The 19,116-nt window shown below is 38.9% G+C and overlaps 1 protein-coding gene across 4 annotated transcripts in view; it reads left to right on the top strand.

Annotated features, from left to right (window-relative positions):
• Positions 1-19,116, top strand: part of tdrd3 (tudor domain containing 3) — a 128,917-nt gene that overhangs the window by 96,174 nt on the left and 13,627 nt on the right. For 3 of the 4 annotated variants that reach the window (XM_060826453.1, XM_060826451.1, XM_060826452.1), the window contains one exon: positions 16,943-17,067. In XM_060826453.1, the coding sequence (XP_060682436.1) occupies positions 16,943-17,062 (120 nt within the window). In that variant the 3' untranslated portion in view covers positions 17,063-17,067. Of the gene's footprint in view, positions 1-8,479; positions 8,682-16,942; positions 17,068-19,116 lie in introns of those variants that run through there. The other variant, XM_060826455.1, reaches the window with a different exon arrangement.

Genomic DNA, 19,116 nt, shown 5'->3' with positions numbered 1-19,116 from the left:
CTACATTCTCAATGAAGTCTCTTGCTATGTTTGGTTTCTTCCAGGATTGAATACCACATGCAGCCACCCTTTTTACAAAATTAGTTTAAATCAGTTTCTCATCTGTACTAACTTGATGATATTGATGGTGGAATAGTGCCTGTAGTAATGCTAGCGAGTATCGAGCAGAGATGGTTGGATTTTCTCATGTTGAAGATAGTCATTACCTGGTATTTGTTTGGTTTTAGTATTAAATGTTACAGGTGCAAAGGAAATTAACCAGTATATGAATTAAATTTCCTTTTTTATCTTTAGACTGGTTTTGCTGCTTGTTTCTGTTATACTATTTGTCACATTTAGTTTGCAGAATTTTTTTTAAAGTTTATTGGATATTATTTTTATTTTGACTGGGGCTGAAACCTGCTGTATAAATGTTTTCTCTTTATAGTTTTTATTTCAGTTTAAATAGTTTGAAATATGAACAGTAGGTTGTGTGTGTATTCCCAAGTTTCTTTAAGGTTTTCTTATGCTGCTGCTCCTTGAACAGGGAGTTTTGCCTGCATGAAAGATATTTTCCTCAGAGGCCCTTCTTCCTTCCACCAGCTAGTTTAAGTTCATGCTCCTAGTTATTAACATCTATGTACCATCCCTGCATTGTTGTTGAGTCAAAAGCCTGGTGCAACTTTGATAGCAGCATTTTGTGAGTACCTACAAGTGTGATGCAGCAGTTCAGAATCTTTGCTCATGTAAATAGACCCTTCCTTCCTGTACACTGTATCGAGGAATATCATAGTTTTATCCCCCACAGGTGCCTCTGTTCTGAAGAAAATAACCCCAACATATCCAGTCTTTCCTCATTGCTAGGAATAAATAATTTTAGCTATGTCCTTGTAAGCTGTTTTTGGAGTTGATCTTTTCAATATGGTCACAATCTTGTGTAATGTACTGCCAGAAGTGTATGCTGAACTTTATCTGCAATATACATTCATAGAGTTCTCTAACATGGAGACAGGACTTTGGCCCAAACTGATCCATGCTGACCAAAATGTCCGTCCACTCTAACCCCATTTCCCTGCACTTGGCCCATATCCTTCTAATCCTTCCCTATCCATGTATTTGTCAAAATGCCTTTTAAATGTTAATGGAGCTGCCTCAACCACTTCTGTTGGCAGCTCATTCCTTATGTATACTACCTTTGTGTAAAAAAAAATCGCCTCAGCTTCCCTTTTATTCTTTCCCCTCCAGCCTTAAACTGATGCAGTCTAGTCCTTGATTCCCCAACCCTGAGAAAAAGACTGAGTGCATTCACCGTATTCGTGAATCTCATGATCTTACATACCTCTATAAATACCACCCCCCCTCAGTCTCCTATGCTCAAAAGAAAAAAAGTCGTAGCTTGTCCATCCTCTCCCTGTAGCTCGAACCATTGAATCCTGGCAACATCCTTGTAAATTTCTTATGTACTCTTTCCAGTTTAATAATATCTTTCCTATAACAAGATGACTAAAACTGTACACATTACTCCAAATGCAGCCTCACCAATGTCGTGTACAACTGCATCATAATTCCCAATTTCTATACTCTATGTCCTGACTGATGAAGGCCCGTGTGCCAAAAGCCTGTGACTTCTTCACTTTCAGAGAACCGTGCACCTGAACTCCAAGATCTCGCTGTTCCACTGCACTCCTTAAGGCCCTATCATTCACATGAAACTCATACCTTGATTTGACATTCCAAAATGCAAGACCCCACACTTAAGTATATTAAACTTCATTTGTCATTTCTTAGCTCACTTCCCCAGCTGATCAAGGTCCTGCTGCAATTTCTGATCAGCTTTTTCATGTCCACGATACTACTACTTTAGTGTCATCAGCAAACTTACTAATTGTTCCTTGTGCATTCTCATCCAAACCATTTGAGATAGATAACCAGCAGCAGGGCAGCACGATGGCACAGTGGTTAGCACTGCTGCCTCACAGCGCCAGAGACCAGGGTTAAATTCCCACCTCCGGCGACTCTGTGTGGAGTTTGCACAATCTCCCCGTGTCTGCATGGGTTTCCTCTGGGTGCTCCGGTTTCCTCCCATAATCCAGAAATGTGCAGGTTAGGTGAATTAGCCACGCTAAATTGCACGTAGTGTTAGGTGAAGGGGTAAATGTAGGGGTCTGGGTGGGTTGCGCTTCGGCGGGTCATTGAGGACTTGTTGGGCGGAAGGGCCTGTTTCCACACTGTAAGTAATCTAATCTAATCAGCAATGGGACTAGCACTGACCCCTGAGGCACAAGTTGCAGGCCTCCTGTCCGACAAGCATCCTTCCACTGTTACCCTCTGCTTTCTACCATCTATCCAATTTGCCAGCTCCCCCTGGATTCCCCATTACCTCACCTTCCAGAGCAGCCTGCCATGTGGAACCTTATCAAAGGCCTTACTGAAATCCATATCGACTAGGTTTACTGCCCTGCCCTTGTCAACCTCCCTGGTCACTTCATCAAAGAACTCTAACAAATTTGTGAAGCATGATCTCCCACTCTCAAAGCCACGCTGCCTATCCTAATCAAGTCCTGTCTTTCCTAATGCATGTATATCTTGTACCTCCAGAATCTTAAGTAACATACCTCCCACAGATGTTAAGCTTACTGGCCTATAGTTCCCAGGCTTTTCTTTGCAATCCTTTTTGAATAATGGCACAATATTCACTACCCTCCAGTCTTTCATGACCTCATCTGTGGCTAACGATGATGCAAATAAGTCAGCCAGAGCCGCCGCAATCTCCTCTTTAGCCTTTTGAAGTATTCTTGGATATATCTGGTCAGGACCAGGAGATTTATCTACCTTCATACAGTTTCTAATCCAAACTGCTAAATCACCTTCAATCGCATGCCTCTGCATTTTCTCCAATAGCCTACCATTTGGAACCTTATCAAAGGGTTTAATGAAGTCCATGTACATCATGTCAACTGCCTTCCCTCCTCCACGTGCTTGGTCACCTTCTCAAACTCAGTGAGTTTGTGAGACACGACCTGCCCTTGACAAAACCATGTTGATTATCTCCAATCAAATTGTTGCTTGCTGGGTGATTATAAATCCTATCTCTTGCAATCCTTTCCAAAATTTTTGCTAGAACAAATGTATGGCTCACTGGTCTATAATTACAATTGTACAAAATGCTAGTGCAGCCTCACCTGGAATATAGTGTACAGTTCTGATCGCCCCATTACAGGACGTGGATGCTGTGGAAAAGGTGCAGAGGAGATTTACCAGAATGTTGCCTGGTCTGGAGCGAAGATCTTATGACAAAAAGCTGACAGACTTGGGTCTGTTCTCAGTGGAGAGAAGGTGGCTAAGAGGGGATTTGATGGAGAGACACCAGATGATCAGAGGATTACATAGGGTGAACAGTGAGAGTCTTTCTTCCTAGGATGATGACAGCAGCTTGTGCAAGGGGCCAAAAATCTATCACCCCTCACATTTGTAGTTAAGACAGATGTCAGAGGCTGGTTCTTTACTCAAAGTGGTAAGAGCATTGAATGCCCTGCCTGCCAATGTAGTTAACTCAGCCAAATTAGGGGTATTTAAACAATCCTTGGATAAGCAGATGGATGATGATGGGATAGTGTAGGGGGGGTGGGCTTAGATTAGTTCAGAAATCAGCGCAACATCGAGGGCCAAAGATCCTGTTCTGCTCTGTATTGTTCTATGTTCTATGAGGTCTATGTTCCTGTGAGGGCAAGGTTGGGAGGAATAGGGAACCCTGGATGACAAGATATATGGAGACTTTGACCAGAAACAGTTTTGTCCCTCTCCATAACTGTTTTAAAATTAGACGAACTATGGTCACTGGTCCCCAAAGTGCTGCAGCACTGTCATCTCTGTCACCTGTCCTGACCTATTTCCCAAGAGTAGGTCAAGTTTTGCTCCTTCCCAAGTAGGACCCTCTATACTGAGGAAACTTTCCTGAACACACTTTACAAATTCCGCTCCATCTAAGCCCTTAATGCTATGGCAGTCCCAGTCTATGTTAGGAAAATTAAAATTCCGTAATATGACAGCCCTCTTGCTCCTGTAAGCCTCCACAGTCTCCCTGCCGATTTGTTCCTTGAATTCCCGTTGACTATTTTGGGGGTCATAGTACAACTCCAGTAACATCACCATCTCGTTCCTTCCTTCCTTCTTAGTTCCACTCACAAAGCCTCACTGGATGATCCTTCGGTTATTTCATCCCCGCTACTGCTATGATACTTGCCTTAGTCACTCCCACTCCCCTCCTTCTATCACTCCTGTCCTGCCCGAAGTACTTGTACCCTGGCATATTAAGCTGCCGTGTCCCTCCCTTAGTGATGTTTCAGTAATGGCTGTAACATCCTCGTCCCACGTAGCTATCCACACCCTGAATTCATCGGTCTTACCTATCAGCCCTCTTGCATTGAAATAAATGTAATTTCATCCAACAGCCATTCCTTGCTCCTAGTCATGTTCCAGCCTGACCTGTCTCTTCCCTTTACTATTTCTGATTATGGCAAATCCTTCCAGCCTCTCTCTCGCCTCCTTGATGTTGAGGATCCCACCCCCTGCCAATCTAGTTTGAACCCTCCCTTGCAGCAGTAGCAAACCTGGCCGCTGACATATTGGTCCTCCTCCAAATTAATTTTTTTTATCGTCTTCTCTTATACTTCAGGCCTTTCCAATAAAACAGGTATGATTGAAAGACAGGAATTAATGGGATTCAGGATGCAGTGCTGGAGGTTCCATAGCTATGACTTCATCTATAGGTGGAAGATATTTTCAACCTGTTGTGGAGGTTGATTGCTGCAGGGTGGTTGAGCAAATTGACAATTCCATTGTCGTATGGAAAGCCATTTAAATACGGAAGTGAAAGAGTTTGAAGGGTCAGTATCCAAATTAAAAGTCAGAGCCTGAAAGGATATAATCTCAGAATTCTTAGTCTTGCCACTTATCTATCGTTATGATATGGAAGAAGCCTTCGGCCTGTTGAGTCTGCCACCAAAACTACACTAAATCAGCAGTAGTCCCACTTCCAGTATTAGGCCGCTAGCCTTCAATTTTATGACAGTTCAGGTGCACATCCAAGTACCTCTTTCAAGGCTGAGGTTATTTGCCTCAACTAAACTCCCAAGCAGTACCTGCCTCAGGTGAAAACAGTTTTCCTCAAAACTTCTAAATCTCTTGCATATTACCTTGAAAGTATGCCCCCTTGTTATTGACCTTTCAACTAAGGGGGCAGCTGTTTTCTATCCACCCAGTTCATGCACCTCATTCAGGGCCCTTTCTCAATTTTCTCTGCTCCAAAGAAAGCAATTCTAGCTTATCCAGCCTCTCTTCAAAACTGAAATGCTCCATACCAGGCAATATCTCACAAGCAATGCAGTGTTATAGGGAATTAGATCCTAGAAATTCATCAGCTTTTTGTTTCAAATTTCTCTAATTTTGAATTCCTCATATATACTCGACTCTTAATTGGATTTTATTTCTTGTATCTAACAAACTGTTTTCCCTTGTGCTGGCAAATGGGACTAAATTCTGGGATATCTGGATGGCATGGACGAGCTGAACCGAAGGGTCTCTTTCCATGTTGTACATCTCTATGACTCTATGATAATTTCTCATGTTTCTGGCTTGAGGGACCAAAGTATTTACTTCAACCACCGTGTCATGAGATATTCTGGGGCACTGGGCCTACCTCTCTCCCCCGCCCCACCCACCACCGTCCCATTTATCTGTCCACCCCCAAGGCTCCCAGCCTCATTCCTGAAGAAGAGCTTTTGCCTGAAACATTGATTTTTCCTGCTCCAAGGATGCTGCCTGACCACCTGTGCTTTTCCAGCGCCACATTCTCTACTCTCATCTCCAGCATCTGCAGTCCTAACTTTCACAAACAATAAGGGACCCACCTCTGATACCTGTGGAAGTCATATAGACAGCCTTCTGCTACTAAGTTAATTTTGGATCTAACTTGCAAAGTTACCCTGGATCCCATGTTCTTTTTCTACCTTTGTCGTTCTCCCATTTGGACCTTGTGAATGGCTTTTAAATTCATTTAAACTATATTAGCTGCACAACTCAAATCAACATACTTGGTCACCACTTTGAAAGATTCAGCCAGATTTGTTCAGAATGACCTCCCTCTGATAAAGCCATGCAGACTACCCTGATGAAATCTTCCTTCGTTTAGCATATTAGATTAGATTAGATTACTAACAGTGTGGAAACAGGCCCTTCGGCCCAACAAGTCCACACCGACCCGCCGAAGCGCAACCCACCCATACCCCTACATTTACCCCTTACCTAACACTATGGGCAATTTAGCATGGCCAATTCACCTGACCCGCACATCTTTGGACTGTGGGAGGAAACTGGAGCACCCGGAGGAAACCCACGCAGACACGGGGAGAACGTGCAAACTCCACACAGTCAGTCGCCTGAGGCAGGAATTGAACCCGGGTCTCAGGCGCTGTGAGGCAGCAGTGCTAACCACTGTGCCACCGTGCCGCCCACAAATACGATGCACGTGATGCAGTGTGGTGTTGAAGGGAAAGGTTTTGATGAGCTGTTGCAAAGCAAATAAGTAATCCTGAGGATTTGGCATGTTTCAGAAACTAGCAACTGGTGATCAATTTGTTAAAGACTGGAAAAAATAGTCAGTGTAAATGGGCCAGGAATAGCAAAACCGATTCTAAAGCTTTTACAAGTATAGATGGGTCATGAGAAATGAAGAAAGGGAAAGTAATTTTTTAGATACAGGAAATAGAATCCAGTCAAGGGTTGGGTGGGTATGAGGAATTCCAATTGTTTCCTACTTAGAAAAACTTGAAACGAAAAGCTGATGAATTTCTAGGATCTGATTCCCTACAATAGTGCATCGCTTATCAGGGATTTAGATTTGAAGAATAAATTGTTGAATTTTCCATAGGAATGATGCACTCATTTTATGTTAATCTGTATGACTTGCCAATCATACTTATTAACATTTGAACGCACTCTTGTGCATTATGGCTGACTTTTTAAAAAAATTCTATGGCCACAAGAATTAATTTTAATGTATTTTCTGCTTCTCCTACATTAATTACTGTTATTGGGTTGCAGCTCTTCACGTATTGGCATAGATGTGATATGCTGCCAAGCTTAAAACAGAAGGGGCTGCAGATGTTGGAAACGAAAACAAGAAATTGCTGGAGAACTCAACAGATCTAACATCACCTGAGGAGAGAAATCAGAATTAACGTTTTGGGTCGAGTGACCCTCATTCTGATTTCTCTCCACAGATGCTAAGTTTTTCCAGAAATTTCTATTTTTGACACTGGCAAGTTTCATGATCAAGGCCATGACAGCAGAGTATGATCCTTTCTTCATGAGATGTCAATGTACACCAACAAGGCCCTTGTGTGGTGCAGTTGAGGGTGTAGATTCTAGTTTACTTAAATTGCTCTTAATTTTTAAAAGATTTTTCTTACCTATTTCTCTGAATTTACATTGAAAGACACATTCCTCATTTTAAACAAATATAAGAAATTCACAACACCTGTCTCCTTTTCTAAATATATGCCAATACCTGACTCATTTATTGTTTGCATTTTCAAATTTCTAGTCATCAACTTAAATTTTACGTGCTCGTGTGACATGTTTGTGGACCTGACTCTCTTGTCAGGCACATCAAGTGGCAACGGCACCAAATTGTTTTAGAATATCGAGAATTGGTGACTGAGCTCACCATTTTCTGACTTGTGTTTCCTGCAAGTTAGCTTTGCCAAAGAAATATTTTGGCTTATAATTGACCCTTTATCTGCTTTTTCAAGCTTGTGACTCTGTTTCGTGTATTTTACTTTGTTACTTAGTGGTGTGAATATGAAAATATCTTTAACCCTTGTTGCACACTAACACACTAATTGCTATTAAGAAAAACAACACATGACTGACAGAAGAGAATAACATTTTGGGATATAATAATTATAAATATAATTAGAGATAATGGTTGATTTTGTAACCATTGCTGTAAAGTGAAGGTATGGATTCTGATCTTCAGTGGGACATATCAGTGGTTCTAATTGTAATACTGCAACACCTGAATAAAATGTAAAATCTATTATTCAGTCATGGCATTTTATTTCCAATTTGATGTGAAGTTTAACCAAAGTTTACAACTAACAGCAAAATATCTCATTTTCTGGTCATGCTCATAATGAACAGAGTTTAAGTATCTTGCATGCTAATTGTGAATAATTCATTCAAAGTTATGCATAATATTCATTTTGCTGGCCCCCAAGACGTTGTAGTATAGGTGGTTTGCCAGCTAACACTTTTCAGCCTTTAAAGTGTGGAACTGATTTGTCAAAATCTACCAGTTGCTCACTACATGAGCTTCAATATTGGACTAAATCACAATGAATATAGAATTACATTTATTTCATTTTGGTTTCATTCAGTAAGCTAGTTGCACAAAACTAGCTATAACAGGTAACATTTTATTTTATTCACCATATTATAGAATGTCCTATTGGAGTGAAGGACCCCCCCTATTGTTCGACCATATCGGAGTGTGCACCGACGATTGCAGCCTTTAAGAGATGACCCAGTTTCGCAACACAGCATGATTGCTCTTTAAAATAAAACCTCGAATCATAAACAGTGAAAAATGTATTAAAATGTATTATCTGCAATAAAAGTTTTATACATTTTGTCACAACATTTTCAGTTTTGCTGCAGTTTATCTTGTGTGTCTGGTAATATACAATTGTACACCATCACCAAGACAGTTAAAGAGTCTTTACCCTGGAAAATGTAGCTATTATGTATGATTTTGATAATGTAGTCACAAGATCTCTTTCTCTCTCTTTCTGTCTTTTTCTCTCTCTCTCTCTCGCCGCCCCCCCCCCCCAAGCATGGAAACAGACTCTTCGGTTCAACCCGTCCATGTCGGCCAGATATCCCAACCCAATCTAGTCCCACCTGCCAGCGCCCGGCCCCATATCCCTCCAAATCCTTCATATACCCATCCAAATGCCTCTTCAATGTTGCAATTGTACCAGCATCTACCACATCCTCTGGCAGCTCATTCCCAATCACTTTAGAAACATACATAATTTTGCTATTCACTTGGATGATTGATCTGGAATTTAACTTCACTGTTCATCAAATAGACCGTTGGCCTATATACTTAAAATATATCAACCTTTGTTTTAAAAACTTACATATGGTTTAGCGTCAGTTGTTGCAGCAAAATATCGCAAATGCCTACCATTCTGAAAAAATGATTCTAAGTGTCACCCGTGGCAGATGGACTCCAATTTTTACATTGCCCACCATCCCGAAATGGTTTTCATCCATCTAGATGTTCAGTACTCCTCATTATGTTGAATACCCATCTATGAACTCCCAAAGCCCTCTTTGCCTTGCTTTCCTTCTATCCCTCTGTCTTTCCCTCTCTCAGCCCTCCCTATCACACTCTTTTTTCCACCCCCCCCCCCCCCCCCCCCCCACCCCCCCTCAGTTGATATTAGCGTGAAGGAAGAAAATTTAAAGGTCTTTATTATGAGTTGTCTAGCTAATTCGTTTAGGAAGTTATCAGCTAGGATGATTCCATTTTCAGCTGGCACCTACATATCCAACTTTACAATACTTAATGTTTTTTAATACTTTTGTCTGACCCATCAAAATTAATTTGCAGACCATAATTTGGCATTCAAACAAGAACTTCCTTGTCTATTTGACTGTTTTATACATGATATAGTTTTCACATCAGCTGAGCCATTCATGGGGGAGACCTTCATAATCCTTAATTAGGAAAGAATAGTGGAATTTAGGACTTTGTTCTAGATTACAGATAGTAAATTGGAATTGATTTCTTGAAGATTTTTTAACGAACTGTTTTGTGAATAATTTTGGTACAGTCTGATTGGATAAAACATGTATATGAAAGCTATTTCAAACAAAGAATGCTTGTAGGTAGCTTAATTATTCTACACCTATAATTACTGTTACTAATTTTCCAACTGGCCAGCAAGCATTGCCTCGCTGTAATTACTGAACAGAATCACCGCTCCCAAACTGTACCCTGGAACCTAAACGAAGATGAACTGCAGGCTTCCTGATAGACAAGCTCAATGACCCTGTTTCTTATGTTGTGTTCTTTCTGCTATTATAGTAGTTATTCATGTAAGATTACTCTGCCAAAGCATTTACAGGACTGTAGCCTCTGGTAGTGACACAAAGTAGGGGGTAAATAATGCTTTAAGATTGGTCTGACTGAAACAGAAACATTGGAGTTTTGAGGAAAGTAAATGCAAGGTTAAACTTTAAGTATGGTATATCTAACTAAAAAGTAAATCTTTTCTTCCCAACAACTTTTTCCAGATTTCAAATTGTACTCAATGCATATTTTAAGGGATACATATATTTGGTTGCAATTCATGGAGATTCAAAAGTATTCAACTTGTTTACAACATTTAATAGTTGCATCAGCCACTGAATAAATGTGTTTGCAATGCACAATGGTAAAGCTTAAATTTAATATTTGGATGTTTTTAATCTGAGAAATTATTCATACGTGGAATTCCAAGATCCAGTATTTTAATTTGTAATTTATTGCATTTATTCCTGTAGTTGGACGTTGCAAATGATTAAGACTAACCTGAAGTGTTCTCCAAAGCAAAATTAGAATGTTCAGATGAATATTCATTCAGTTTGCATTTGGTTCAGATTTAATGATTTCCTAAATGAATCTGTGACTATATTGCTGGGAAAAAAAGTTTTGAAAGTTTTTGTCTTGTCCTCGCCCAGACAATTCCCAAGATCCCTACCCTGAAGGGAAACAAGTTGTGTTGATTGGTTAGACAGTGGACTCTAATTCATAGAGGCATGCCATTGAGAATGTATCAGTTAATAAATGGCATTTAACTACCAAGCTTTTTTAAATTTTTAAACCATGGATAAAAGCAAATTACTGCGGATGCTGGAATCTGAAACCAAAAGCGAAAATGCTGGAAAATCTCAGCAGGTCTGGCAGCTTCTGTAAGGAGTGAGAAGAGTTGACGTTTCGAGTCTAACTGACCCTTTCATAAAGGCCCTCTTCTCTCCTTACAGATGCTGCCAGACCTGCTGAGATTTTCTAGCATTTTCTCTTTTGGTTTAAAATTTAAAACCAAATTTGATTCTGACTGGCCAGGGCATTGCCGTGAGATTTGTGCCAATGAATGGCTGTTTTGAAATGGGCATACTGCAAGTCCATGTTCTTCCTCTTTACAAAGAACAGGGTACCGTGTACTGTTATATGCAGCTTCCAAAACACACACGCATGCTGCACTGTTGGCCAGACATGCCCAAAACTCATCTCAGCATAATTTTTGCACACTCAGAATTTTGTAGCAAATATTATTCAATCGTAGAATCACATCTAATGTTGGACACTGAATAATGCAAGCACAGCTGATTGGAAATTGTTAGTACCTTGCTTGTGGGAGCTGGCAAAGGATATGTTGTTTGACATGATCTGCCAGGCTTAAGAATATGAGGCTGCATAACTACTATTACACTGGACATTTGCTTGTTCAATTCTGTGGTTTGGGAATTGCACTATCAGTCAATTTCACTGATATGAAATTTTTAAAAGCTTTGTTAACTGTCAATTGTCATTGAATGGCAACATCTCTACCAATTAAAATTCACTTATCAACAATTCTCCTGTCATTACAATATAAATATTTTCCCTTACATGGATATTTTTGCAAATTGTTCTGATAGTAGATGAAAAGTTTCAAGAAATTTTTTTTCAGCAGTAATTAAGTTCTGCATTATCAAATGGCTATTATATTTCTACTGAGTTGGGGGCCAAACACTTGGGAAAGATCAGACTCCTGAGCAATTGTAAAAGAAAAATAAGCAAAATATAAAACAATCTTTCTGCATTTTAAATAAACCTTATCTTCTGTTAACAATATTTGTTTATAGTGTCTGCACTCTGTACGCAGTATAATCATATTTATGTTGAATTCAATTTGTGCTAAACCATATGAAAGAGCTGCAGATACTGAAAACCAGAAACCAAAACCAAAATTGCTGGAACGTTTCAGCAGGTCTGAAGAAGGGTCACTTTACTTAAAATGCTAACTGTGCTTTTTTTTTCTACAGATGCTGCCAGGTCTGCTGAGATTGTCCAGCAATTTTTTTTTGTACTGAATTCTATTTGAGCTTTAACTTTGGTTCTCCAAAATTTTCATAGCAATTTTAGATGTGGTCATTAATCATTAACTATCAGTTTTGAAATGAAATATTTCAAATGAATCTATCTCCCTTTAATCAATAAGGCTGTTCTCTATATTTTTGTATCTCTATTCTGCATCCATTAAAACTAAGCAGTTCTACAACCTTGTCCTTCTCCAATGTCTAGGAGCATTAAGATTATAAAATCTCTTTTTCTCTCAATTCTGGCTTTCCCAAGTGCTCAAAACTGGAAGAAATTGATCTTCCTCCTCCTTGCTGCCCTTAGTGATTAAATATTGCAAAGATTAAAAATAAAATTATGATCCATTTTAAACTTTGGTGTATCCATTGGTTATGGACTTTGGCACTTCAGGGTTTTTTTTTCCTCAGTTTCAGGGGCATGCTGAACACAAATGAGAGAAAAGGAAACTAACAAAAGTTCCAGTTTCGCTAAATCTCCAGTTTTCTCCAATCATACAGGATTCTCCAGAATGTCACGTTGCACAAAACCAAATGTGGTGGCTTGAACCCACTATCACTTTTTTCAGGTGGTTCACCAATCCATTGTTAATTGGAATAGATGCAGCAGTTCATTTATGCATTGTTCTGTGGTAAATATTGGGTTGGTTTCTTGGTTAGTTTTTAATAATGGATTAATTTTCTAACTACTTAGGATTTTGTTAAAATATTAACCTGTTTGGAAGCAGTTATTAATAGTGCAAATGCAGAGCTGTGCTGAGTGCTGTCATTGACTCTGCTTTTCACACTGGTCTAGTATTGAACTGTTTGAACAGCCTTAACATTGCCTCATTGGCAGAATGATATTCCATAACAATGTGTGTAGTGTCAGCACTGTGCAGAATCCAATATGACTGAAGGCTGACACTTTACTAAAGCCAGAATCTGAGTTGTCATGCATTCAGCGCTTTCACTAATCTTGACTTGTTGATCCTGACCCCCTCTCTTTGAACTCTTTTGGAGATGAATGATGCTATAAATAAGTAATTACTGAATATGTATTAGAAACTTAAAGACTTAAGAACTCAAGGAGGAAACCAGATAAGTGGTTGCCAACTTTTGACTTGGTCCTAGTTTACCTCAACGCAGAAGATTGTTTTCTTCTCACTTCTGACCGCATCCTACTGTTGTAAGAATAGACCAAGTTGTGCTGATCAGGAGTACAGTCATGCCATCTCAAGAGACAACTTTCCATTCTTTTTATTAAGTAAAAATAGGCATATGTTCTCTCCTATCGAGACCATCGATGTCTGTAAGGTGTGTCGATTTTAATTTACAGCTGTTTCTAGATGTTGTGTGTCTTTTTATCTGTGAATATGTTATAAATGTCCACATTTTCCAATCACTCTTAACTTTTCTACACCAGGCACTTCTTAGGAAATGTGTTGAGATTTAGCTTATTGTGAAGTTATTTTCCAAAAAGCTAAAAACCAAAGTGTCTGTGATAAGTCATTTGTGTTTTAGAATAAAAATAGAAGATCTTGAAAATGCCTAATGGGCTCCTCAGCACTGGAAGGAATAATATGGAGTCTCAGCATACAAAGGGAAGAACCTGGTACATTGCTGTGCTGCATTAAAACATAATGGGCTGTACATGTTTACATCGATATCACTCCACTGTATTAACAAAATTCTGTTCGAATAGATTTTGAAGGAAATACTGTAACATCATTTAGTAAAGTTATAATTAGGTATAGTCCATGCAGGTCCATTAGACATGATAAGTTTGTTTTTCTTGTGCTTGACTGGCACTGCTTCACACTGAGTGTGGGGCATGACAAAGAGGCAGACCTTCAAGAACTATTACCACTCTTAAAGGGAATGAGCTCATGCTGATATCATTTTGCATCACACTCTGGTCTTTTGGAAAACTGAACTCACCAACCCCTAACATTCATGTATATTTTTGAGTGTCTCTTATCTAAATTTTGTAGAATGCTATTTGGTTGTACTTATCATGTTGAATGTTTATGTATTTGTTGGCACCCTTCGTTATTAGCTGCAGTGTCTTGGTTGGAATTATGACCATGAACATTAGGTGACTGCTGTAGCAACAAGAAACAAAAGTTTCCCATATCAATTCAGCAAACCTTTACAGGTTGCTAATATTAAACTTCATTGTCTGTATAATGCAAAAATATGCCATCATGGAAGTATCCATTAAATGTAGACTTAAGAATAGGAATCAAATGCATTGGAGTAGGGTTTTTCTATGGGTTTGCTTAATTAGTGCAGAGAAAGGGAAATCTCGCCAGAGGATGTCCCACTGCTTACAGAATTCATCATTTTCTGTTTGTCTTCTAATTTTAATGGCAAGAAGGTTCTGTAACAAGCATTCAATCAATCAGCTCTCCTGTTCTTTCTGCATAGAACTCTTCATATGCAGCTTGAATCATGAAAAGTGCAAAATAAGTGCAGGAGAAGGCCAGTTGGTATCAGAGACTCTTCTTCCATTTAATAAAATCATAGCTGATCTGAAATCCACTTCCTCGTTATCCCCATTTACCATTTGTGACTCCCTTGCCAACTAACCTGTTTAGCTAAACCCTAAAATTATTAGATGATTCTGGCAGCACTGTTCTCTGGGAGCAAAGACCATAAATCAATAACCCTCTGAGAGAAAATAAAATCCTCCTTTCTATCTTAACTGGAAGATCCCTAATTTTGAAATAATTGCTCTAGTTTTTGTCTTTTCCACAAGAAAAAAATATTGTTTTAGCATCCACCCTTGTCAAGTCCCCTCAGGATCTTAGATCTTTAAAAAAAATCACCTCTCATTCTTCAAAATACAAGTGCACACAAGTCTGACCTGTCCAACCTTTCCTGCATTGAAAGGATTATCTCTTAAGGAATCAATCATGTAACATTTTCCAAAATGCTGAACAGCCAAAAGTAGATGTTTGTTATTTTCCAAATAATAATTGAATATATGAGAAAGAAACATTTGCAGGGCTATGACCAATAAATAAGAGAATGTAGGTAATTAATTACCTCTTTCTGAGACTTTGGCATGATGAGCTGAATATCCTGTTGTATAATGGTTGCACCTTAAGCTTGATTGCCATTTGAGACAATGCAAATAAAGATGAAAGTCTTCTCCATTCCAGAATGTGGCTGGTGTGATCTGCACTAAGGAGAGCCATATATTAAAGTTTGCTGTTGACTCCACATGCCATATCTCTCTCTGCACCTTCCCGGCAGCTGTAATATCAGATCCTGAATCCTGTACTGTTACCCTGATGCACTTGTATAGTACAATCTGCCTGTAAAGCGCATACGACAACACTGCAGTGTACCCTGATACATGTGACAATATGAAATTAAATTCTGAAGCACATCTAGGAGTAGAAAAAGTCACTGATTGAACTGAGTGGGCAAAACTGGGTTAAATGGCGATTAGTTATGGGAAGGGTGAGATTATCTACTTTGCACACAAGATAAATTGATGTTTTTGAAAGGGCAAGTGGCTATGAGGCACTGAGAAATTTAGGGGTTCATGTATAAAAATCACTGAAGACAAATATTCGGATATTTTACTAAGAGGGTTTGAGTAAAAGTGTAACATTGAAAAAACATGGCAAGTCAGGCAGCATCCAAGGAGCGGGAGGGTCAATGTTTCGGGAGTGGAGGCTGGGACATTTTTCACCGGAGTGTTAGAGGCTGAAAGGTGACCGTATAGAGGTTTATAAAATAATAAGAGGCAACGATAAGGTGAATAGTCAAGGTCTTTTCCTCAGGGTAGGGGAGTCCAAGGCATGGATTTACAGTGAGAGGGGAAAGACTTATAAGGGGCAAGTTTTTCTCACAGCTTGGTGGGTGTATGGAATGAGCTGCTGTAGGAAGTGGTAGAGATGGATACAATTACAACAAGTGAAAGGTCTATGGGTAAGCATGCGAATTGGAAGGGTATTGAGGAATATGGGTCAAATGTGGGAAAATGGGATTAGTCCAGTTTAGGAAACCTGGTCAGCATAGACAAGTTGAGCTGAAGGATTTGTTTCCATACTGTATGGTTCTATGACTCTAATTCATAACAGGAGGGGAGCTATTATGGCACAATGGTAGTATGCTTACCTTTAACCCAGGTTTGAGGTTTAAGTCCAAACTGCTCCTGATGTATCTCCTAACATGTCTTTCACAGTTTCAACCTGTCCAGACAATTCAGGTGGAATTTTCACAATTTACATTGTTAGCTGTCTGTCATGAGTTACAAGACCAATTAGATAGATGGAATTAAGAACAGGCCAGCCATAATCTAATTTAAAAGCAGGAGAGGCTCAATAGATGTCTCCTGTTCCAAACTGAATACACAACTGCAGTATATAGAACAGAATAAACTTTGACTTGTTAGAAACTATTCAAGTTTAGGATGGGGAAAAGTAACACTATTCTTAATTGTGTATGTTTTTCTGAATATGTATTTTGTTTGATTTGCAAATTATGTTTAACTGTGTGTTTGTATCTGAGGGCCAATGCGAGCTGAGTTCCATTTGTGTTACTGATCGCAGATTGTTCCCTTAAAAGAAGGGACCTATTTTAATTCATGAAAATTGACAACATTTGCTTGCTCCCTTTTTACTTATTAGAAAGAGAAGACTTGGAAATGCTGTTTTTTGGAATTGTACCCAAGTCTCATGAAGACCTTTAAATATAAGCAATGCCATACTTGTGATTTAAAAATCTGTATTGTTATATGGTTTTGAAGTTTCATTGCATTTTTAAATATATGCAACAGGAAGAGGAGGAAGAATCATTTGAGGGAACGTTAGAATTTTGTCGAGGTGGTGATGGACAACCAAGGCGTTCAGCAAGACCTACCCAACGGTATTATCAACCCCCTGGAGCAAGAAAGTGATGCAGGTAAATAACTGTTATTAGCAATCCATATTTAGTTAACAAACTTAATTAGAAGCCTCTATTCCTCATGAAGGGCTTTTGCCCGAAACGTAGATTTTCCTGCTCCTCGGATGCTGCCTGACCTGCTGTGCTTTTCCAGCACCACTAATCTAGACTCCTTAATTAAAAGGAGCCAACTGGAATATGCAAGCACAGACAAACCAGTTGACATTCTGCAGAATGTAGCAAATGATTTTATTGGGGTTATTTATGATCCAAGATCAGATGTGCGCAACAGTTTTAAGAAGATTGCTATCTTTTGTTCAGCAGCTTGAATGGTGTTTGTTAGGATCTTGGTTTATAAGTAATTTCAGCACAGTATTGTAACAATCTGCCTTAAAGTTATTGCATTGGCAGTTTTGGTGACAGCATACATGAACTTTGTATTTCACAAAAATTTACAATGCAAAAATATGACCATATTGATATTTCACATCTACAATTTAGTATAATTATGGTAGAAAAACAACTTTGAAAATACTGTAGATCTAAATTGTACTTTCTCTCTGATCCAAAGCAGATTCTTGCATCTTGTAAACTGCATACTGTCAATGGAATGCATGCTGCAATCCAAGTATTCCAAACTAAGACTTGTCAAGATTCAGGAAACATCTCATCTATGAATACAACCCCCTTTTTAATATCTACAGTTTGAGCAACATGAAACACACTTTGTTTAGGATGTATGTGTTCAACTCCAAAGTATCAATTTTGAGGGCACAAAATTTACAGAATTATAACTGAAAAAAGTGAGTCCAGTTTGTCAGGTTGACATTTATAATGTAAATTAATTCCAATCAACCTTAGATTTTGTTTAGTCAGAATTACTGGATCCTGTTAACTCTGCAGTTAAGAGAACTGCAAGATTCCAGAGTATGGCCATTTGAAAGCATAATTATTGCAGTTCTACACTGTAAAGAAAGTAGCAGTGCAATAACCAGCAAATTTCCTCTTGGTAGTGAACCATATGTGAAAGAACTTTCCAGTGAAGTAATTACTGTAATAACTTTTCAGGCATAGTTACTGTTTTTAGATAAATAGTCACTTTGCATAGATCTGCAAACAGTGAGCTCATTATTAATTTGTCGTTTTTTGTAGCTAACGTTGGTTGAGGGATAAATGTTTGTCAATGCACTGGGTAACCCAACCCTCTTCAATTAGTGCAACAGCTTCTTTGCCATCCATCTGAAACTATACGTGGTATTAGTTAACAGTTCCTTCGATAAATAACCTTGGCAATGTAATATCTGCTCAGCCCTATGTTAAGCCGAGATAATGTTGAAGACTGTGGGATGACGCTTGAACCTACAACTTTTGAATTCAGATGGTAGTGAGTCAAGCTGTCTGGAATGCAGTTCCATCCAATAATTTGAAGGAAAGTTCTCATGTGAAACCATTCCATACATAGGAACAGGAGAAGGCCAGTCAGTCCCAATTCCACTATTCAATGAGACCATGGTTGATCTATGGCCTAACTCCATTTACCTGCTGTTGTCCCAAAATCCTTACTACCTTTATTAAGCAAAGATGTGTCTATCTCAAATTTTAAATTAACAAACGGCCCAGCATCAGCTACCGTTTGTGGAAGAGAGTTCCAAACCTCTACCGCTTTGAGTGTAGAAGTGCTTCCCTCCTGAATGATGTAGCCCTAATTCTCAATCTGTGCCTCATAGTTCTAGAGTCCCAACCCAGTGGAAATTATTTATCTACCCTGGCCTTTCTAGTTAATACCTTGGAAACTTCAAACTAATCGCCCTTTAGATGGTTAATGAGCCTAATTTGTGCAATATCTCCTTACAATTGAACCCCTGATGTCCAGATATAAACTCATTCAGACTATACAAAGCAGACTTACAATAGGCTCTTTATTTTGTTGGTGTGAATTATTAATTTTCAGCCTTATAAGGTAGTCACAGAATTGGTTATAATGCCAAATTGAAGGGTGATGTTCATACAAAATAATTGTTTTCCAAGTTTCTAGCAACAACATTCATAAAATACTTACAGAAGGAC

This window comes from Hemiscyllium ocellatum, chromosome 6, assembly GCF_020745735.1.
Source record: "Hemiscyllium ocellatum isolate sHemOce1 chromosome 6, sHemOce1.pat.X.cur, whole genome shotgun sequence".
Classification (NCBI taxonomy): domain Eukaryota; kingdom Metazoa; phylum Chordata; class Chondrichthyes; order Orectolobiformes; family Hemiscylliidae; genus Hemiscyllium; species Hemiscyllium ocellatum.
This window is presented reverse-complemented; position numbering and strand designations above follow the sequence as displayed.